Source organism: Electrona antarctica (genome assembly GCF_951216825.1).
Source record: "Electrona antarctica genome assembly, chromosome: 23".
In the NCBI taxonomy this organism is placed as follows: domain Eukaryota; kingdom Metazoa; phylum Chordata; class Actinopteri; order Myctophiformes; family Myctophidae; genus Electrona; species Electrona antarctica.
The window spans coordinates 24,139,470-24,163,844 of NC_136804.1; the positions used below are offsets into that span (position 1 = coordinate 24,139,470).

The 24,375-nt window shown below is 42.8% G+C and overlaps 1 protein-coding gene across 1 annotated transcript in view; it reads left to right on the forward strand.

The window, feature by feature from the left end:
* Positions 1 to 14,645: 14,645 nt before the first annotated feature.
* Positions 14,646 to 24,375, forward strand: part of pawr (PRKC, apoptosis, WT1, regulator) — an 88,525-nt gene continuing 78,795 nt past the window's right edge. Inside the window, exons 1-2 of the mRNA XM_079493806.1 lie at positions 14,646 to 14,746; positions 15,049 to 16,001. Coding sequence (XP_079349932.1) covers positions 15,285 to 16,001 — 717 coding nt within the window. The 5' untranslated portion in view covers positions 14,646 to 14,746; positions 15,049 to 15,284. The remainder of the gene's footprint in view (positions 14,747 to 15,048; positions 16,002 to 24,375) is intronic.

Here is a 24,375-nt window from a genome sequence, read left to right on the forward strand (position 1 = left end):
ACTAGACCAGTGCCTGTAGAGCACCGAGTTGGTAACGATCCATGCCCCACCTAGCTATGCAATACCCGTTGTACCTGTGTCAGAGGACCCGTTCCACCCATCCGTCTGTCCCTTTTATGCCCATATATGGAGATTTCTGTATCTGTCTCGCTGTGTCCCTTTATTCCTATACACTGTATAATGGAGTTCTGTGTCAGGCATGCCCAAATAGGAAGTATGTTGCCTAATCTCAATGTGTATATCTTATACTCATCTTGCTTTTAGTCCAGCAAGATGAGTATAAGATGAATACAGAAAGATGATTTATTTATTTATTATTTAGATTGGTTGGTTTAGAACTTGTGGTTCTTAAAAATAGATGATGTATAAGCTCACAGAACGTCTTGTACACGTGCAATTTTTGGAACTTGAAAGTGAAAGAAATAATAATATATATATTTTTGTGGGTGGGGGTAGCAAAAAAACAAAAATCAGATAAGGGTGGTCTGAAAATGATGATTTATAATAAGCTTGGGAGTCGTTGCCACGAAAAGGTTTGAGAACTATTGATTTAGTAGAATCGGTTATCGGCCTCATGCAAGTCTTAATGGCTTAAATAGCTCTAAATTCTAGATAGCAATCATTACTGTACATGTCTAGATAATAAAGGCAATAAAATGACATAATTCTTACCTGTTTCAATGTGTTGAAGAAACGTAAGTCAGAGAAGTGTCTTGTTAGAAGTGTGGCCAGTGAACACTGAGGAGCAACTTATAGGTGTGCGTGCGTGCGTGCGTGCGTGCGTGCGTCAGAGAGAGATATTACAGATTCTACCATGTAAACGTAATCTATCCATCTGGTTTCATCATCATGGTCATGAACAACAATGTCCCACATCAAAAACTGGTTGCCATGTATACAGGGGTCCTCTACATAAGTATTAAGTAGACATGACAGAATGGTAGATTTGATCATATCAAAAGATATCTCTTCCATTTTCAGGTCCTATAGCATGCTCTGTAAGCATTCTACTGTGAAGCCAAGCATGTTTAACATGTAATGATGACTCTGTGTTCTCTAACATTTCAGCTAACACCCATCCTGTATTTTTGATTATGCAGAGATAAATATACATTGCGCGTGTGTGTGTGTGTGTGTGTGTGTGTGTGTGTGTGTGTGTGTGTGTGTGTGTGTGTGTGTGTGTGTGTGTGTGTGTGTGTGTGTGTGTGTGTGTGTGTGTGTGTGTGTGTGTGTGTGTGTGTGTGTGTGTGTGTGTGTGTTATTTAACATACTGTATGGAAATGTATTAGAACGTAATTTATGTTGGACAGCTCACTTTAGGATATAGGCTACGGGCTTAAAATTATATTATCTCTTGATTTGCCTAAAGAAGGAACATGATGTTGGCTGGTTGAAATGACTGTTGTGTGTGCACTTGAGGCCTTTAGTGGTTTTGCATTTCCTATGTGATGTGCACACAATGTGTACGTGACTTGGCATACGTAGGCTATGTATGACTGATTAGTGAGATAACTTGTTCAGAAAATAACCAAGATTTGAGAGATTTAACCAAAGGTTACATTTATTTAATCTGATGTTAGTGGAAAGTTATGCACTCTCAAGTCCATCTTGATGTTACATTATGCCGATGCCTCTGACCACTGCAGCCTGTGGATACTAATGGACTGGGGTGGGACTGGTTGGTATTTTACTTGTTTAGTAAGGAAAGCTCCCTCCAAACTTGAATCAAAAGCACAGCCAACTTCCATTAGGAAAACCTCTCTGCTGTTCAATGATCAATCACAATGACAATTGCTGTGTTTGAAAATACATGTGGGTCATTGCATTTAAACATTTCTGGTTTCACACAGGATTATTTTTGTAAAACACAACAGAGGAGGACACATCTTTGGTAATGTCAACAATTTTGCCATGCCTGGCTTATATGTACAGCCCTTTGTAAACACATGCACGCACGCACACACACACACACACACACCACTTCTCTTCCCACTTTTTGTGTTTTCCTCCGCCGAATATGATCCACTGAACCGCATATAGAGCGAAAGTGTCCAATTAAGTGTCAAAGTGAAATTTCTGTTTGGATGTAGGCTATGGGCTGTCGAGGCCAAAAAGTAGTTTTTTGCCACTCAGTAGGCGTTCCCCCATAACTTCGTATGATGATGATGATGATGTCATGCACACACCAGGCATCTATTCTGCAGCAGTTGCAATGTTGTTTTTTGTGGGGTGAATACAGATACTTGCCGCCCCTAACCAAATCCCCAATTACAGACACCCGGACACATACCCACACACTCGAGAATTAGACACGCTGTCTGAGCAAAACCCCTCTGCTCCAAACAACAAACGGCCGTACTTAGTTTTTCAGTGAAAACGTGCCACACAATATATTTTCCAATCGAGGCATTCTGTTGAACTATAGAGGAAGGCAGAAGACATTAGACATCTGTGATCAAAGCACTGGGTGCTTAAAAGAGGTGAATGGTATTTTGGTGCACACACACACACACACACACACACACACACACACACACACACACACACACACACACACACACACACACACACACACACGGCTGTTGCTAAGAGAACGGTAGGAGTGTTGCCACTCCAGTACTGCACTCTCACTTTTGTTCCCTGGTGGAGTTTGATACAAACTTCAGACACTTAAATACAGCCATCTTGCTATAAAACAAGTTTGAACATTGCTCCTCCAATACCTCCTGTACAAGCAACGTACAGTATGTTGTACTCAGAAACCTTGTTTGTATGCATGCTGACATGGAGACAACACAGGAAATCCAAACAATAGCAGTGCAGCTGACTCGACAACAGTGTGGACCGCAGCAGGCAGGCGGGCTCGCACCCACTCAATCACCCACCATCACGCCATCGTCACCAGATGGCACCCTGCAGATGGCATGGGCACTAGTCGTTGGAGGGCATAGGAAGAATAAAGAAAAAAACAAATTAGTTGGGCAGAGCAGTGGTTCCCAAACTTTTTAAGCCCTGTGATCCAAGAGAGACAAATTTGATGTCTCCCCGGGACCCAATCTAGTGAAAATAGCAGATCTACAAGCTCTGTTGGGTAGAGCAACAGAGGGGGCGGCGGGGGGGTTGGGGGGAGCTTGTAGGTCTGCTATTTTCAGAAAAGCTTGAAGAAATGTGAAAAATATTGAATATTTCTTAAACATTTTAAGAACACAAATCTTGTGTGGGGTGACTGGGGTCCCTGGCACGGAATATTTTCAGGTGGGCCACCACGGCCAAATACAGATAAATGTATACAACCACTGGTAGAGTGATGGATGCACAGTGCAAATGAACAATGTCCAGATCAATACCTGATCAGCCAGGATTCAAGCTATGGGCATGGTTTTCTGGTTCCACTGAAAAATCCGCCATTCATTTCCCCCATAGAGATTTAAAAAAATATATTTATATTAATTATTTTAAACCTATAGAATCCATCCCTCCAGGATCCTGGTGAGTCATGACCATAAAACCTTTGATTCTGTAAAATTCTGAATATTTAATTATATGACATACTACATAATAAATACCCTTTTAAATAACCGTTGAGCGGTTTTTATGTTATTTTTTTTCACAGTCTCAAAAAAGGTTTATGGTCATGATTCAACAAGATCCTGGATGGCTGTATTCTAGGCTTAGAATAATTGAATAATATAAAATAATGAATGGCCGATTTTTCAGTGAAACCACTCCCACTGCTATGCCCTATACTGCATACGTACGGTGTCTGAGTGGTTTTGGAATAACATCCCTGCCCAGTGCCCAAGAGGCTAATTTACACTTCATCTACTCTACACGATGGTGCAGATATAAATTAGACTACCTACCGGTATATAGTCCTTGAAACTCTTAAGTTATTTCCTATCCCTCTGAAGACCTCAATCTACTCTTGTTTTCTTTCGCTCTCACTCTTTGGAGTAGGAAGTGTGTCACACTGAGCTCTGTTGTTCAGCTTTTTGACTTCCGTCCTGCCATGCAGGATGGAGGTCTGTTTACACCAAGATTCAAGGCTGTATGTGTTTGTTCTGTGTCACAAACCAATATTCGGCGATTATTAAAATACAATAAAGCTGGCTCAATGGTCCAGGCACCTTGGCTGGTAATCCAGTCTGGCAGTGTGCCGCGGGTTCGACTCCAGATCCCGACGGCCTTTACAGCATGTCTTCCCCCATCTCTCTCAATAAAAAGAAAATACAATAAAGCTTCCAGAGAGGGGGTCTACATGATCTGACATAAGCCTGTGGAACATTCAAAAAGGGCAGTGAGGACAATTACACCTCCCTATTGAATTCATGAATTGTGTTATGGGAAAGCCAACTTGAACTTTAGTTCAGTGTTGATTTCGTCGACGAAAAATGTTCCTCGACTACCTTATCTCACAGAGGAAAACTAATTGGAAACAAAGCTATGACAACTAAAACTAGAAAGAAGCAATTCTGGGAAATTGCAAAGTGTGGTTGCCTCACTGGCTGATATAGGCCCCTCCCAGTAATTTTGCCAGCCAATTACAATGTCAAGTCACCCTTGTGATCATGCGTACGTCATTCGTAGGGGATTTCCCCCCCAAAAGCATGTTTTTGCAACAAACGGGTAATTGTTTTTGCAATTGTAGCGCCCCCTATGGATGAAAATGGAATTGCTTTTGGCTCTGCGTTGATTAAGCCACCCTCGACATGTGATTCAGCTTTGGGATGGATCGGACATTCCGTGCGTGAATTGTGGCATTTTTTGTAAAATAGGCCCCTCCCACTAACTTCGGAAGACGATTACGGCCGAACGATACAGAAGATCAAAATTCTGACTGTGCTGTTTTAATCGGATAGGTCCAGAGATCATTTGTACCGATTTGTGTGCGATTTGGACAAAATCTGTAGGTGGAGGATCCAAAAGTGTGTTTTGAACAAAATTCAAAATGGCGGAAAATCTATCCTGACGCAAATGGGCGTGGCCTATATGGGGAGATGCGTCATGACCCAAGGAATCCAGGGAAAAAATAAATTTGTTTTTATGACCTACGGGTCAAGAGTTAGAAGGCAAAACGTAAAGTGGGCTGTTATAGCGCCACCATGAGGCCGATCAATATACTTATAAGGTTATTAATTTTAGTAATTATTATGAACCTTCCCCCCAAGTGTTGTAACTGTAGCCACAACAGACTCAGAGGAAAAAATACTTGAATGTGAGTTTTTGCATTTTCCCATTCATGTCAATGGGGAAATTTAATCCACTAATTAATTAATATCAATTAAACTATACAACGGATGTCTTAGCAAGGAGATAGCACACTATTCCCGATGAAGCCGGTCGTTTTGACATATGGCTCAAGTGTGTGCGGCAAAAACTGTGGGAGGAGTAGCACATCAAAATAAAGTTTATACAGAAAGAAAAGAAAGAAAGAAACTAGAAAGCAGTTCCTGTAGAAACTGCGTGGGCTCGCTAAAAACGCAATGTATAAAGTTATAGCTGTGTCTGTGGGACCACCCACCAAGTCTGAACACTGGTTTTTCATTTTTAAGTTTTCTTTTTTAAGTTTTTTATTTTTAAGTTTTTTTTTAAGTTTAAAAAAAAAAAGTTTTAAAAAAAAAAGTTTTAAAAAAAAAGAAGTTTAAAAAAAAAGTTTTTTAAAAAAAAAAGTTAAAAAAAAAAAGTTAAAAAAAAGTTTAAAAAAAAAAGTTTAAAAAAAAAAAGTTTAAAAAAAAAAAAGTTAAAAAAAAAAAAGTTAAAAAAAAAAAGTTTAAAAAAAATATATTTTTTAAGTTTATATTAGTGTTCCTATTGGTGGTGTAAGTCCATAAACAAATTGTCAGGACTGTATCATGCTGCAAACAAAAGTTAGAGCTGTGTAAAGGCCAGCCAATGGGAAGACAGAAGGGCGGGGCTTAAGCAATTAATTAAGTACAGCGTGCTCCTATTGGTGGTCTAAGCCCATGGAGCAAATTGCAAGACTGTAGCATGCTGCAAGCAAAAGACAGGGTTTTTGTGTGTGTGTGTGTGTGTGTGTGTGTGTGTGTGTGCGTGTGCGTGCGCGTGCACGTGCGTGTGCACGTGCGTGCGTGTGCATGCATGCGTGTGTCTGTGACTCTGTGTGTAGAGCCTAATTGCACAAATAGCAGATCTACAAGCTGCGTGCGTGCGTGCGTGCGTGCGTATGCATGCGTGTGTCTGTGACTGCACAAATAGCAGACCTACAAGCTCACAAGGTTTCGCAGAGCAACTCATTGAGATCTTGTAACTCTAATGTCAGCCCTGTAATTAAGCCCTTATATGTCTCAGCTGTGGGAGAGTAAAACAGTGCTTCACTATGACTGGGAGATTTCAATGGGCCTGAATAGGGAAAAACCTATGCCCGAACAAATTGCTCTATCGCAAAAAGTAAAAGTCGAATGCAAATATTTTTTTCACTTTGAGTGGCCTGAGCCATTGAGGTACAACATGTGCGATGGTGGTGTTGGTACGATCGAAAATGTGGTTATAAGAGCGAGTTAAGAATTGTCTTCACGATACTTTCCTCGTAAGAATTATACAATGGAGGTCAATGGGCAGCTTGACTGTATTTGTGTCACTTAAAAGGCCGTAGTTCACATTCTGTATGTATCTGTGCTTTGGTGGTTACATTGTGTGAAAGAGGACATGTGTGGCTACAAAATGACCAAAGAACATCCGTGTAAAGTGAATATTTTGGCCAGGACGACAATTTGTTTGGTAGATTTCCGAGGTGAAGCATTTCAGTTTCCACACTCTACTCAAGGAGGCCCCGCACTCTAAGGGCGCACTAATTAGACGATACGGCCTGCGATTGAACTGCGATATCGGAGAAACCGTGTAACATATTCGAATACGGTTTGAACCACGAAAAAGTCCACAGCCGTGTGAGCTAGCTAAAGTTTAAATCACGTTTCTACGACAAAGTATGCCAGAGTAATGAGGCTGCAAAAGTGAGGTTGATTTAGAGATAAAATCCCATACATTGTCTATGAGAGAAACATTTTATAAATAAAGTTAAATATTTTAAAAAGTATAAACTTTTTCAAAACAACTTTTTCACCAATGAAAATTCAAAGATTGATGAACATTTTAAAGTTTGAATGGAGTTTCAAAGTGAAAGTATGACAGAGTAATAAGAGCACAAAAAAGTCAACTGTGAAAAATGGGACGTTTCTCCCATCGACTCTCATTATAAAGAATGTCAAAAAAAGTTAAAAAGTTAAAAAGTTAAAAAAGTATAAACAATTGTAAAAATCTAAATGCAAGCACACATAACTGCAAAGAGCTGAACAGTTTGAAGTTTGAACTAAATTTCTAGCATAAAGTGTGTGAAAGTAGTAGGAATTCGAAAAAAGGGCGGAAATTGGAATAAAGCAAGAATAAATATAAACTGGCAATAACTAGTGTGTGCTCGCTGTTGCGAGCCCACAACTAGAAAGAAGCAATTCTGGGAAATTGCAAAGTGTGGTTGCCTCACTGGCTAATATAGGCCCCTCCCAGTAATTTTGCTAGCCAATGACAACGTCAAGTCACCCTTGTGATCATGTGTAAGTAATTCTGAGTGTTTTCCCCCCCCAAAATCATGTTTTTGCAACAAACGGGTAAGTGTTTTTGCAATTGTGGCGCCCCCTATGGATGAAAATGGAATTGCTTTTGGTTCTGCGTTGATTAAGCCACCCTCGACATGTGATTCAGATTTGGGATGGATCGGACATTTCGTGCATGAATTGTGGCATTTTTTGTAAAATAGGCCCCTCCCACTAACAACGGAAGACGATTACGGCCGAACGATACGGAAGATCAAAATTCTGACTGTGCTGTTTTCATCGGATAGGTCCGGAGATCATGTGTACCGTTCTTTGTGAGATTTGGACAAAATATGTAGGTGGAGGATCCAAAAGTGTGTTTTGAACAAAATGCAAAATGGCTGAAAATCTATCTAGACGCAAATGGGCGTGGCCTATATGGGGAGATGCGTCATGACCAAAGGAATCCAGGGGGAAAATAATTTTGTTTTTATGACCTACCGTTCAAGAGTTATAATGCAAAACGTAAAGTGGGCTGTTATAGCGCCACCATGAGGCCGACCGATGTAATCATAAGTTAATTAATTTTCGTAATTATTATGAACCTCCCCTCCAAATGTTGTAACTACAGCCCTTAAGGTCTCAGAGAAACAAATGGTTGAATGTGAGTTTTGGCATTTTCCCATTCAAGTGAATGGGGGAAATTAATTCACTAATTAATTAATATCAATTAAACTATACAACGGATGTCTTAGCAAGGAGATAGCACACGATTCCCGATAAAGCCGGTCGTTTTGACATATGGCTCGAGTGTGTGCGGCAAAAACTGTGGGAGGAGTAGCACGACAAAATAAAGTTTATACAGAAAGAAAACAACTAGAAAGAAGCAATTCTGGGAAATTGCAAAGTGTGGTTGCCTCACTCGCTGATATAGGCCCCTCCCAGTAATTTTGCCAGCCAATTACAATGTGAAGTCACCCTTGTGATCATGCGTAAGTCATTCGGAGGGGATTTCCCCCCCAAAATCATGTTTTTGCAACAAACGGGTAATTGTTTTTGCAATTGTAGCGCCCCCTATGGATGAAAATGGAATTGCTTTTGGCTCTGCGTTGATTAAGCCACCCTCGACATGTGATTCAGATTTGGGATGGATCGGACATTCCGTGCGTGAATTGTGGCATTTTTTGTAAAATAGGCCCCTCCCACTAACTTCGGAAGACGATTACGGATGAACGATACGGAAGATCAAAATTCTGACTGTGCTGTTTTAATCGGATAGGTCTGGAGATCATGTCTACCGATTTTTGTGAGATTTGGACAAAATCTGTGAGTGGAGGATCCAAAAGTGTTTTTTGAACAAAATTCAAAATGGCTGAAAATCTATCTAGACGCAAATGGGCGTGGCCTATATGGGGAGATGCGTCATGACCAAAGGAATCCAGGGGAAAAATAATTTTGTTTTTATGACCTACCGTTCAAGAGTTATAATGCAAAACGTAAAGTGGGCTGTTATCGCGCCACCATGAGGCCGACCGATGGAATCATAAGTTAATTAATTTTCGTAATTATTATGAACCTCCCTTCCAAATGTTGTAACTACAGCCCTTAAGGTCTCAGAGAAACAAATGGTTGAATGTGAGTTTTGGCATTTTCCCATTCAAGTGAATGGGGGAAATTAATTCACTAATTAATTAATATCAATTAAACTATACAACGGATGTCTTAGCAAGGAGATAGCACACGATTCCCGATGAAGCCGGTCGTTTTGACATATGGCTCGAGTGTGTGCGGCAAAAACTGTGGGAGGAGTAGCACGGCAGAAAAAAGTTTATACAGAAAGAAAACAATAAACAATAAAGAAAAGGTAAGGGGAACAATAGTATGGTTGCCCATAGGCAACCACACTAACTAGAAAGAAGCAATTCTGGGAAATTGCAAAGTATGGTTGCCTCCATCGCACCCGTCGCACCGACGTCGTTGGGGACCCAAGGAGTCTGCCAGGAGGTGTTGTGTTAGAGGCCAAGGCCAAACAACATGCCATTCAAATTTGGCGCTGATCGGATCCTGATTTGGTGACATATAGTGTTTTAGTTTTTTCGAAAAAAATTGGCCCCTCCCACTAATTTTACGAGTCAATTAAATGGTCACATCACCTTTGAGATCATGTGTAAGTATTTTGGTGGGGATTGAGCCCCCCAACAAATTGTTTTTTCAACAAACGGTGACATTTTTGGCATTTGCGGCGCCCCCTATGGGTGAAAATGGAATTGCTTTTGGCGCTACATTGATTGAACCACTCTCGATATGTGATTAAAATTCCGTGTGGATTGAACGTTCCGTTTATTATTTGTGGCATTTTTTGTAAAATAGGCCCCTCCTACTAACTTCGGAAGCCGATTATGGCCGAACGGTATGGACTATCAAAATTCTGCCAGTGTTTAAGTAATCGGATAGCACCAGAGATGTTGTGTACCAATTTGTGTGAGATTTGGACAAAATCTGTTGGAGGTGGAGCAAAAAGTGTGTTTTGAAGAAAATGCAAATTTGGTGCGATTTCGTTCTAGACGGAAATGGGCGTGGCCTATGCGGGGAGATCCGTCATGATCCAAGGAATCCATTAGAAAAGGAAATTTTGATTTTACGACTTACGGTTCCAGAGTTATAGGGAAAAACGTGAAGTGGGCTGTTATAGCGCCACCATGAGGCTGAGCGATGTAATTCCTTTTCAATTTATTTTCATAATTATTATGAACCTCCAGCCTAAGTCTTGTAAATATGGTGCTTATGGTCTCCAAGGGGAAAAATACTTAAATTGGAGCCGTAATTAGTCTTCGATCTTCCCATTATAAGTCAATGGAGAACTAATTAATTAATATCAATTAAACTATACAACGGATCTCTTAGCAATGAGCAAGCACACGATTCCCGATGAAGCCGGTCGATTTGACATATGGCTCGAGTGCGTGTGGAAAAAACTGTGGGAGGAGTAGCGATACAAAGTATTCCAAAGTAGGGGAACAATAGTATGGTCGCCATAGGCAACCATACTAACTAGAAAGAAGCAATTCTGGGAAATTGCAAAGTGTGGTTGCCTCACTCGCTGATATAGGCCCCTCCCAGTAATTTTGCTAGCCAATGACAACGTCAAGTAACCCTTGTGATCATGTGTAAGTAATTCAGAGTGTTTTTCCCCCCCTGAAATCATGTTTTTGCAATAAACGGGTAATTGTTTTTGCAATTGTAGCGCCCCCTATGGATGAAAATGGAATTGCTTTTGGCTCTGCGTTGATTAAGCCACCCTCGACATGTGATTTGGATTTGGGATGGATCGGACATTCCGTGCGTGAATTGTGGCATTTTTTGGAAAATAGGCCCCTCCCACTAACTTCGGAAGACGATTACGGACGAACGATACAGAAGATCAAAATTCTGACTGTGCTGTTTTAATCGGATAGGTCCGGAGATCATGTGTACCGATTTTTGTGAGATTTGGACAAAATCTGTAGGTGGAGGATCCAAAAGTGGGTTTTGAACAAAATTCAAAATGGCGGAAAATCTATCTAGACGCAAATGGGCGTGGCCTATATGGGGAGATGCATCATGACCCAAGGAATCCAGGAAAAAAATAATTTTGATTTTACGACCTACGGTTCAAGAGTTATACGCCAAAACGTAAAGTGGGCTGTTATAGCGCCACCATGAGGCCGATCAATATACTTATACGGTTATTAATTTTAGTAATTATTATGAACCTTCCCCCCAAGTGTTGTAACTGTAGCCCATACGGTCTCAGAGGAAAAAATACTTGAATGTGAGTTTTTGCATTTTCCCATTCATGTCAATGGGGAAATTTAATCCACTAATTAATTAATATCAATTAAACTATACAACATTTCTCTTAGAAACGAGCAAGCACACCATTCCCGATGAAGCCGGTCGTTTTGACATATGGCTCAAGTCAGTGCGGCAAAAACTGTGGGAGGAGTAGCACATCAAAATAAAGTTTATACAGAAAGAAAAATAAAAGGTAAGGGGAACAATAGTATGGTTGCCCATAGGCAACCACACTAATAAAAGGTAAGGGGAACAATAGTATGGTTGCCCATAGGCAACCACACTAACTAAGACTATATACAGTATTGACAATTTCGTCAACAAATTATAACTAAAATGTTAGGGAGGGGACTAGTGGACAAGACATTCAGTAGGCCTATAAGTAAAAGACAAGCATATTACACTTCATTACGACTAAAACTACTAGACTAACACTAAAACATTCCAGGTGACTAAAATGTGACAAACTAAATTAAGTTTTATTCCAAAGACTACAGTATATGACTAAAACTAAAATCCAAATTTGCTGCCAAAATCAACACTGCGTATGCAAAAGAAGTACAGAGTTTGTCGGCATGGAGGGAAAAACTCAGCGACAACCTTTGTGCCCCCTTGTATGTTTTTTTTTTCTTCTTTCTTTCCAGAGGCAGACTGAAATATGCTAAATATGTAGCAGTGTGACCTCAGTCCATAGATCAGGAGTTATTTTTAGGAAAGGCGCCTCACTCCCTGTCTCTACCCTACGTTTTCTCATTATCTTGGGCAGGGATGGTACATGCTGAGATAATAGCCCTATGCCTGGGAGTGAACACCTGCCCAAAGACCCCCCCCCCCCCCTCGACACACACACACACACACACACACACACACACACACACACACACACACACACACACACACACACACACACACACACACACACACACACACACACACACACACACACACACACACTAAAGAGTGACCTCTGGTACTGCAATTTGACTCCGTTATCAGTTCAACATAAACCCCCCTTTTTACTTCTACTCCTCTACTCTATGTAGGCCTACTTATTTTCCAAATACTTTACAGTGGTCTACACAATAATTGTAGAGCAGCCTACCAGCCCACACCACGAATACCCTCCTGGATCCCTGGCTAATCTGTATGATAATAGACTAGAGTTACTATAGACTACACAGTGTAATGTAGTGGCCATGGACAAGACTGGCAGAGACTTTCAGTTAATACATACAGTCAGTATCTATTTAAAATAAAATAACAAATATGTCAGTCTCGCAGAAAACAGTGGTATGATTGGAGTCTCTGGGGGGAGTCATGACAGTCTGTGGGATATGCGTGGGAGACCAGCTAGCTCAATCAACAACCAATCATGAAGGGAAATAGGGAATGCTGAGAGAAACCCAACCAATGTTGCCATAAGACACTATAGAATAAAAGTGGATGACGATGGCACATTGGCACAATTAAATAACTGTACAGTATGCAAAGAAGCTCACCTCGTACCCACCTATTCTACAGTTTCCTACGAATACCAGACGAGTCACCTTTCATACACCCGTGTGGTGTGCTTTGCCCAGTGGTGGAAAAAGAACTCACGTTCTTAACTTATTTAGCCTACTTAAAGGACCGCTTCACCACTTTTCAACCTACCTTCACATAATTGTCTCCACCAGGCTGAAGGCATGGGGAGAGAGTATGTGTTGCACTCCGTCCGTGTGTCCGTCCGTCCGTCCGTCCGTGTGTCCGTCTGTCTGTTACCAGCTAATCTCCGGCACTGTTAACCCGGTCGATGCCAAACTTTGCACACACACTCCCTAGATGCCAACCTCTGGCCTGTTATAGCGCCACCAGGAGGCCGACTTTTGTTAAATACATTTTTTTTATATTACTCCTCCATATTTTGTCCCGCAAAAATCCTGCAAATCGTTACACAGTATCTCTATTGTCATGTGCTCAATTAGAATATTTCATATTCCATCCTGATTGGCTTTTAAAATTTGCAGGATTGGCCTGTTTTGAACAAAAAGCCTCAAATCATGAACGCAGCGTGCAATTTACGTGAAATCTTTCACAGACTTTCCTACTAGGCTGAGGAAGATACTGTATCCCACCCTTTTCACATTGGCCTGTTATAGCGCCACCAACAGGTGGATTTTTGCAAAACACATTTTTGGAACAAAATGCCTCAAATCATCCAATTGCCATCCAAGGCATAAGAAGAAATGGCACCCTTTTCACATTGGCTTATTATAGCGCCAACAGGAGGCCACGACCTGACCTGCCCTGGTGGAGACCTGCGCCCCGAGGGGCACTTTTTCTATCAACTATAGAGTCGATGTGTTTCCTCAATAGAGTATAAAGAAGGATAGAGACTGAACCGGCGCGAAGCTCCACCTGTTGATCGGTGCTTCTCCCTCAACTTTCTCTTCTCGATCTGGCCCTTGCCCTTCCTGGCGCTGGGACCACCAGAGTTCTTCTTCTCCTTGCCTTTGCTGGGCGATGGGCTCTCCTTGTCGCTGTCATTCGTGCAGACAGGAGGAGCAGGAGTGCTAGTGCAGGCGTCCTGGGAAGCAGAAGGAGCCACTTTGTGCACCTGTTGTTGTTGCTGCTGTGGTGGTGTTTTCTTCAGGTTAGCTGGGTGGTGGACAGGGTGGTGGTGGTGGTGGTGGTGGGGACCACCACATTTTGGTGGTCAAATGCGGAAGTGCAACCGAGCGCTCAATGTTAAAGCCCAGCTGCACGGGGTTTCCCGGTCATGAATCCCCGGGTACGCCTGCAGTCCCTCCTCTTACCACTAGGGCCCAGTGCTTCAACGTTGAAGAGCCTCACTGGGGCCTTGGTTTCCTCCGACTGCGCCTTGGTCTGCCCCGGGTCCCGAACTACCTAAGTTGGCTCCTTTCCAGGCGAAGAAGCAGCGACTCTACTCTCTCTCTCGTGTGACTGAACGTCTCACCCTATCTCTAAAGGAGATGCCAGCCATGTCGAAGAAAACTAATTTCGGAGTCAGTTGGAGTAGAAAAGCATTGGAAATTGGAAATCAAATGCTCCAGTAAAGTAGGCCTACAAACAAATGCCTCAAAATTGTACTAAAGTTACAAGTACAGTAGGCCTACTTAACTTGAGTAAATGTGCTTATTACTTTTTCCACCTTGCCTGCTTTCCAATCTCGGTTTAATTCGGAAGTACTCGTACATGCTCGGAGGAGGGAGCCCGCGTGCCGAGGGACAGAGTGCACTTCTACTTCCCAGTAAGTTGAAGTGTGTGTGTGTGCGCCAGTCAGAGCAGCACGACTCGGTCACAGCGGACTGTCTGTGGTCACACACACACACACACACACACACCTGAGACACTGACAACTATTGGTGAGTCGAGACACACACACACACACACACACACACACAGATGACTCCTGTATACTTTGAAGCAAATTGCAAATTACAACAATAAACAACAAATTCAATTGCAAAGAAGCCAGGACAAAGTCTATTGAGTGACGTTTGCAAAAAACTTTGCTAAACGACAACAAAACCCAAGTTAATGATCGCGCTATACTGTCAAAGCGCTAAAGTAACTATAGTAACTAAAATGCGCCGTTTGAAAGTGTCTTGATAAAGTTTACGTTTTAAGGGATTGTCTGACTATTTCTTTCTACCTGTGTCCGTAGCTTCGGAAGGATTAACCACTTTAAGGAATGTGATGTGGGCTCATTATTTGGTCGACAAGACAACACGTTGTCAGTGGATAAAGTTCAACATCGCCATCAAGAACAGAAGCGCGTCCCCCACTCTTTTTTCCCTTTCTTTTTTCCCCCTCCTAACAAACTTGTGCGTGCCTGTTGAATAGTAGCATAGAGAGAGAGGGACTCACTGACGGGACAGGACAGGAAAGGGGGGGAATATCATGGCAACTGGATTTAAGTCGAACGCAACGACGGACTTTTTGGAGGAGTGGAAGGCTAAACGGGAGAAAATGAGGGCCAAAATGCTCGGGGACATAGCCGCGGCCACCGGCGCGTGCACAGGTAACGTCGCCGGTAGTGGTGGTGGAGGAGTGTCCCACGGGGGGACGAACAACGCCAACAAAACCATTGAAGCAGCAGCAGCACGCAGCAGCGCGGAGCTCAGCAACAATAACAACAACAACGGGGGTCCTCCCGGTGGTCCTCCAGCGGTTAATTGCATGTCGTCCTCCTCCTCCTTGCCCCCCATAACCCGCTCAGCCTCCTCCACGGCCCTGAAGAGACCCGAGGAAGAGGCCCACCACCACCACCCTGTCCCCGCAGCCAGGGCCGGGCTCAAGGACCAACAGGAGGCTGCGGGTGCTGGAGCTAACCTGAAGAAAACACCACCACCACAGCAGCAAACACCACCACCACAGCAGCAACAACAACAGGTGGACAAAGTGGCTCCTTCTGCTCCCCAGGACGCCTGCACTAGCACTCCTGCTCCTCCTGTCTGCACGAATGACAGCGACAAGGAGAGCACATCGCCCAGCAAAGGCAAGGAGAAGAAGAACGCTGGTGGTCCCAGCGCCAGGAAGGGCAAGGGCCAGATCGAGAAGAGAAAGTTGAGGGAGAAGCGCCGATCAACAGGTGTTGTCAGCTTGCCATCCACTGAGGTGAGTCACCATCCACCCAAGACCTGTTCATTTTTACTGATGAACGCACACGCACACACAGAAGACCACAGTGATCAATATAATAATTATGTCAGAAATCATAAAACTGTCTGCAGCAGTTTGTCTTCAGGAAGTGTGCTTTTAGAAATGAAAACTTGTGGTGTGAGTCGAGAGAGGGAAGGAAACTGGGATTATCATTACTGAATTATTTAATGTCCTACGAGCACTATCAAATCCAGGATTTTACTTTGATCAATGCACGAATGCTGCCATGCCCATGATATCTGTGGTGGCTGTTTGTTTATTTATTTTACTTTGTTTTTTAGAGGATCACCATTAGAGACACAGTATTACCAACATCTATGTGCTGCTATACCACACACCTTGCTTGCGTGCGTTTTGAGAAAAGATACATGTTGGCAACTTGGCATGAAATGGTGTTCGGCTTCAAAGACTCACTATAATGCACTCACCAATTCCCTTTGATTAGCTGCTACCCACCCAGAGCAACATTACTGTCGTGTTCCCATTAGGACAGTAGGACATTACAACTGTCTCAGTTTGGCACTCTGCATCCTGCTATTAGCTGGTGGTCGTGACAGAGGCAGAGCTTTAGAACTTGGCACAAGCCAGACTAGTAATGCTAGGTTTCAGCACTTTGTGCTGTCTGTGCACTGCCAGATATGTTTGATCCTGCCCATAGACAAGCTGATTGTGTTAGAAATTGAGTTGATTTGGAATGCTGCGGTGACGTCAAAGCAGTTTTCCTATCTTTAACCTACAAAGAGACATTTCAGTTTCTTAATTTGTAATCATGTGAAGATCGTCAGTCATGCTACAGCAGTGATTTCTCAAGCTTTTTGATCCCCTCCAACGTCTGGCTTTCGGAATTGCGTCATAATGGCAGCCACGTCTATGTACTTTAAATGTTTGTTTAGAGCACTTTTAACCAACAGAGTGGCATCTAAGTCTGGACTTTTAATGTTTGTTTAAAGCACTTTAAACAAACATTTACCAGGCACCCCTCACTTCACACAAGTGTGATGTTTCATTTCAATACACCTAGCTAGATACACTAAGCCATTTCATCACAATTCTTTATCTCTGGGACCCCAAACTATGCTATATAAACTGTTTTTTTTGGGGGGGGGTTTTAACTTCTTCAGGCATCTCACGGTCTTTCGGTCTTTGACCGAAACGTTGCCAATAAAGTTTGTATTGCAGGTGCAGACGGTGTGCGGGTCTTTGTGCACTTAATATGTGCATTTTTCTGAATACATTGAGCCCTGCCTACGCAGTACGCACCCGCCTCAGAGCATACAGGTGTGCATAAGACTTTGTTGCCTATTATGTAATTATATAGAAATGACTTTAGTTTAAATGAGACATTTTGAAAAGGTGACTCTCCTACTGTATGTACATTGTATTTACAGTACTTAAGTTCAAGTATAATGGACTACAACATTGTAAATGTCTGGAAATCAGATATATTTGCAAAGCCCTGGAAGCCTCTCTACTGTAAATGGATCTCTAATGTATATTATATTGATATACATGCCCTGTATGTGCATCATGCCCTGTTTGTGCAATCTCAGAACGGTTGATGACCTAACTATGCACCGTGGCTTGCCAACTTGGACGACACTCTCGTCGAAGTCCGCCGTGTTTTCCGGTGCCATAAAACATCATGCACGTAAAAGGATTCTTTATTCAGTTGAGCGTGAAACAAAACAAGTGCTCCCCTCCCTCCCTCCAGCCCATCCAATCTAGCACTACTACTACTCGCCTCAGTGCATTCTGACGGGCCACTCTCTGGTGGATGTCAGTTTGTGTCTGTATGATTATTAGCTTTTTACAACAGGCTCGAGCTTTCCAAACATTTCTAAACAGAGAAGGCTGGGGCTTTATCGAAGAGTGTATGTCCGTTTGTACTTATGTATGTGTCCCTCCCAAATCTGGAAATTTTGCCCAAATATGGAGATGAGTGCGTGTCTGTCCGGTCCCCCGGCTATTATCTTCGCACTAAGAAAGTATACCTTTTTCCACATACTGTATATATCTGTATCCTACCCTATTATTATACGAATGAAAAGTCCTCACAGAAGTTCCTTTTCTGCTCTGAGTGAATAGGTACACTGGGATTATCTTCCCGCGTGCTCTGCACAGCACAATAGCTGTTGAGTTGAGTGGCATTGCAGAGCAAACGGGGGAACCCAATCTTCTTTCTGACTGTTGGGGCAATAATGGCTGATAATAGCTTCATACATACTTAACTGGAGCAAACACTCGGGTCTGCGTAGCGTCCAATCAGTGCCGCCTCCCACATTCCACCAAGGTGTCTCCTTTCTTCCTTTCTTCCTCCCTCTCACTCCCTCGGATGTGTCTAAGTCACTGTTTCCCCAATCTGAGAACCCATCGTCAAAAAATAAAGGAAAAACGGCGCCCTCTTTTCCTTGAATTTGACGTGAGTCAACAGTCTGTCTCGAAAGACGACTGTTTCCCAAACAGTGGGTCGGGACCCGTTTGTGGGTCGCCTTAGTTTTTGTTTCCTACATTTGGATTTTCATTATTATTATTTCAAAACATTTTAAAAATACATTCCCAAAAAAGCTAAACTTTTTAAGAAATTCCATGAGTTAGAACAAATAAGAAGTCGTGAAAATAGCCGATCTAGAAGGCGAAGGAGATCTGCTATTTTCTCTATAGTTTGGGTGAGGGTCCCTGGCGAATATTGAATTTCTGTTTTGGGTCACGGGTTGAAAAGCTTGGGAACCACTGGTCCAAGTGATTTCCAACCGGTTGTTTTGAGAAGCGTTCATTTTTTGTTCCACTCAACATCCTGCGTATGTACAGTATGTGCATCATTTTACAATATACATGAATTTTCAAATTGGTTGAAAACGAGGACTGCCAACGAGGCCATGAGAGTTGCAAGGTGCCCGATTGTCCGTGGTGAGAAGCCGATGGCCTCGCGTGTTAAAGAGTCACGCAGTCCAAGATGGCAACTATGGCAAGTTGTGGTGGACAGAACAGGTTGTCACGTGAACCAAAACAAGCACTCCCGCCTCCACACGTCCCAGCCTGTCACAGTGATTACTTAGGGATGGGTTTTGAGTACAACTAGTTGTTGGGTAATTACTTAACAGTTAACCGTTTTTTTCTCAGACACACAGTGTGTCTGTGGTCTCTTTGACCGTATGTCACCCCACCCAAGACATGTGCGGTTGCGTCCGTTCCACGTTTCCCATTGAACGCGTCCTGTTCCAGACCTCACTTATGCTTCTCATTGTGTTTGGGGGACGGCCCTCTGTGAGTTATGAGGTCCAGACCTCATTTATGCTTCTCATTGTGTTTGGGGGACGGCCCTCTGAGTTATGAGGTCCAGACCTCATTTATGCTTCTCATTGTGTTTGGGGACAGCTCTCTGTGAGTTATGAGGTCGTGGTCTGACACTCGGCCAGAGGAGCAGCGTGATCTTTGTTTTATGTTGAGGACCGCTGGTGTAAAGGTATTCGTACTTTGCTTGAGTTAGTATTTCAAATTTCCAGTTCCAGGTTCAAGGTTGTACTTTATTGTTACATCTTGTGTACAGGTACATAAGAGTAAAACTTACCGTATTGTGCCGAATATAAGACGACTCCGATTATAAGACGACCTCACATTTTTCAAGACTCAGTGGAAAAAGAACATTGAATGTCAAATAGTCTAGTCCACGCATATAATATGACCCCGTTTTTTAGGATATTGGAAAAGAAAAACATTAAAATGCATCAACTATTTACAAAAGTATTTTTTTTCTGGACCAAACAGAACAGCCTCAGTTATCTCTATAATGTTTGGTAGCCCTGGTGGTTGAAAGATCTGTAATGTGCTAAGAAATGGAAGAAAGATTTTCCCCAAATGATGTATTTTCCCATGAGCAAGCAGGCAGGCTCTATTCTATTAGCTCAGTGGTAAAAAAACAAAACAAAAGTAAAGAAAAGTCAGCACTTGCGTAGGAGACCCGCTGGGTTCAAATCTGGGGTAGAACAGGAAGGTTACAGAAAGTGAACTTTGGGAGGCTTCTGCGGAGGGAGGCCTCCCGCAGTCACAGACTGACATGGTCAGACACGAGGTCAGACAGGCACCTGATGATGGCATACGAACTGACACTGTGGGAGCCAAGCACAGGCACAGCTAGGAGGGGGAAGACTGAGGCACACCACCTACTACACCATAGACGCTTTGCGGTATGACTGATTGATTCAATACTTCATTAGACAGAAATGTAAACGGCATGTCTACGGTCATACACTTATGTCGCATTCACACCAGGATGCTTTCCTGCGATTAAAACGAATCCTGCTGCGTAATGCGTATTGTCGGAAAGTGCTGCTTCGTTTTTGCAGGTGTGAAGGCTCATTCGAATTCTGGTGCGGATCAAACAAACGCATTTTAATTCAATCCAAAAAAACACTGGGGTTTCGCTTTGCTTCAAAGCGCACCCGAGTGCGGATCACTGCAGGTGTGAATGCAACCACATTAAATATATATGCAAACTTTGATTGAAGGCTCTATGCACCACTTTCTTTCTTTAAAAAAATAATGTCTAAGATGTTTTAAAGTTTAAACTACCTCTGAATAATGAGAAGAACGATCATGTTCTGACTGCAACATTCATTGCAGGGTGCTTTCAATTTCAGATAACCTTGTGGTATTTGTACCTAAATGCTCTGTGGAATCACTTTATGTTGTAGAACTGAATGTAGACTGTGTTGTAACATACTGTGACTGAATGGCAAAGTAGCAGATGGAGCGACTGTGGTATGCAATTGAACTACAATACTTCCCCCTCTGGCCTCCTCAGAGCCCTGTGGAGAATGTATGGGTTTTGACAGAGTTTTGATAAAGTAGCCTTTCACAAAATGTATGTTTTCATCACCACCAGCTTTCAAAACAGTCCCTGTACAAGCTAGACTCGCAGCCATGGCCTTGTGTGAAATTAATTCGGTATCAGGGGACTTCTCACTTCTGTAAATTTCCCTGCCTAGCCAGTGCCCTTTTCACAACACGATCCACTTAAAGGTATATTCAGTGATTTCACTTAATTCAAATATCACTTATTTTTTCTTATTTTTTGGATAATCCTCCCTACTATAAAGTGTGCTGACCATATAAGGAGTTCCTCCCTGTCCCCAGTGAGCCCCTGGAGTCAAAAAACCCTAGTTTCGGTTTGAGCTTTGGGTGGCAAAGCTTTCATCCAATCAGGATGAGAGGGGCCTTCCTCCAATCATGATTGAGTGGGACGGGCCTTGGTGCATGTGCTGTTGGTCTGTTGTACTTCCCCCACTGTAGAGCGTTTGCATGTGCACATCTTGTTACCAGGGCGGACCAGGGTTTTTCCCAAATCACTGAATGCTCCTTTAACCACATGAACCCTAGTGTCCCTATCCCGAAAATAGCAGATCTATATGCTCGTAGACCTTGAGATAAATAATGGAGCTTGTATTTCGGTTATGGTAGCAGGCCTAATGACATCGATGTAAAGCAAACACTTGCTGGCTCGAGCCACACTAGACTGACTTTGATGTCGTTAATTCACATCTGTAGACTAGAAAGGATTGTGGAAGGAAAATTGGCATTGGGTGGAGCCTGTTTCATTTGCTCTTAAAACCTTCTCCCAAAGAAGGTCACATCATCAGAGCAAATACCACAGGGATTTTATCACAGACTTAGGTAAGCAAATAGCTATTTAGACTTTACTTATTGGTTAAACTGCAGGAATGTTAAACTCTGTTTAATTGAAACAAGTGCGTTTTATAAAATGTGGCTTCCCAAAGGGCAGGAGCAACACAATACTTCCCATTTCCCAAGAGCATTTTTGTTTGGTTGACTTATTGGACTTGTCCCCAGATTGTTTACAAGAGCCAGTGGAACAGTTTCATGGGGTGACTTAATGCCTTAAAAAAAAGAAAAAAGTCCCAATAGTCCCTCTGTGAAAGTTGGGGGAATTCCAGACGGGGAAGAAGAAGAAGGGAAAGAATGTGGAAGCAGTGTTTGTCTGGTTGCGCGCCACGGCGTCGTACAGTAGTTAGCAGGTAGGCCCCTTTCCGCGAGGGGCACGTCGTCGGGGTCTCTCAGCACGTCATAAAACACCCAGCGGCCACGTAATGGGCCGTGGCACATGGTTTTGTTCATGTTGGTCGGGAATGTCGGGGGGGGTAAACGTCAGCCCTTGTTAAGGTGGACCCTAACGAGGTGAATGGCCATCCATTTCCCTGCCTTGAGGGATCAGATCACCGGATCACTCACAGTGAGACATGGTGCTGATGGGGGACACACACAGTGTTGTACTGTTCCTCTAATGCAGCCCCCCCCCCCTCCACACACACACACGCACACTCACGCACGCTTTCCTTCCGATTATGTTAAGGCTACAGTAGGAATTCTTTATCAACGCTATCAAGCGCTATCCAGTTGTTTATGATAACATTTGCCAATGCATCATTAGCACATGACACATGACTGTCAGATTAATCACATCTTAAAAATGGATTAATCACCATTCGAACTATGTCCAAAATATGCCATGTTTTTCTGTATATTGTTGTGGGAAAGGAAAGAAAGTCAGAAGGCGGATACATACATTTAACATACGTATGTATGTATGTATGTTTTATTCTTTATAACAAATCCAGTGTGGCAGGATGGTGTCTGTGTCTCTCACCCCGTTGTCGTGCTATGTGATTTGAGCCGCTGCCTGTGTACATTGTGCAGCCTTTTATGGCAGCAATAACCGACTTGTAGTTAGTGGAGAGTCAATGGGATTATGGGATGTACGTATGGGGCGGGTCATCCAAGCATGGATTAATTTCAAATTTTAATTATCTCTGTTAACTCAGTTATTTTGACAGCTTTACTTAGTTTTTATTGAAGAATACGGAATGCACGGGTGCTAATAACCCACCCGTGCAAAATTCTAACATCCGTGGCCCCCGGAGATGAGCACTTTATATTTGACATCTGAAAGTTTATGTCAATGTTAACAGTTCTACTGCGAAACACGCGTTACCCGCTATTTAATCAAATATTCTAAGCTGCCGAGATTGTTTTATTACCTTTTAGAGCATACGCTGAAGTATTTGCAGCTTTCAACGAAAAAAATGCGGTACAGGATCCGCCTCTATGAGGCATTGTAGTCCAAACAAACCCCCCGTCCACTTACATTGAGCTCAATTTCCCAGAAGCTCTAGCAGCCCAGAGGCTGACTTGATTTCCGGTTTCGTCATCATAACGCGACGGCCTCGTCACCAGGTCTGGGACAAATCTGTTGTTTCTTTTTAATTATTTTAAAACAGCGAATTAAACGCATTAAACAAATGGCAGGAATGTCGTATTGCACGCGGTGGAACCCTGGATTAAACAATTGGCGGCCGTCAAACTGTTAACATTGTAAATGTGGCAAGGTGCGCAAACCAAAGTATCGTTCCACCATGACGCTTGAGAAGGACGAGCGTCATGCTATAGCAAATACTGTGTTAGTTTCTTTTTTATCAGCGTAAATAAAGCATGCCATCTGTCAGCACTGTTTCATATTCAGACTTTGGGAGGTTTGCTATTGTCTTGATCTTGGTACAGTACATTCAGTGCCCTGGGTCATGTATCTAGGTCAGTGCTCCTTAGTTATGGCTATTAAGGAGTTTGGTTGTAGATTGTTCCTGAGAGCCAGAAGAATGTTCCCCTGCATTGCTTGGCCAAAATAAAAGGCACAGTCATGCAAAACCTGTGCTGCCCCGAGCCTTGACTTGTGGAGCATGACTCTGGAATTGGAGATAACCTGCGTCCCCTTCCCCTCAAGGCTTCTGTTTGTTTGTTCTTTCTTCCTTCTTCCTTCCTTCAATATAAAACGGCTGTGGACTCAGAAATCTCAGTAGCAAGCAGTGGTGTAAACTAAGAAACTAAGTACATTTACTTTGAACTTTATTGAGAGGATGGCCCCTTGAGATGTCGCATCTCGTTTTAGAGGGGGTCCTATACATAAAAAATACAACATTACAGCAGTGCAAGTACACAGTACTAAAGACACATTGGTGCAACATAACACACAGTACAAATACACAGGACATACACATACAGGTACAGTTAGCTTGCTCCCCTTCTCCCACCCCACCCCTGACCCCCAACTCGTTTATATATGGAAATAGAGAAAAACAGTACTATAACCTGTGTCGAAGAAGTAAACATGTGAGTAAGTAGTATTAGAAGCATGAACAGGTTGTTTGGAGATGTGAATATAGGGAAGTCCTGAAGCGGCCTAGAGAGGTAGTTGATCTGAGTGAAAGTGGAAGGTTGTTCCAGTCAGATCGAGCTTTGTAGTGGAATGACCTGCGTCCAG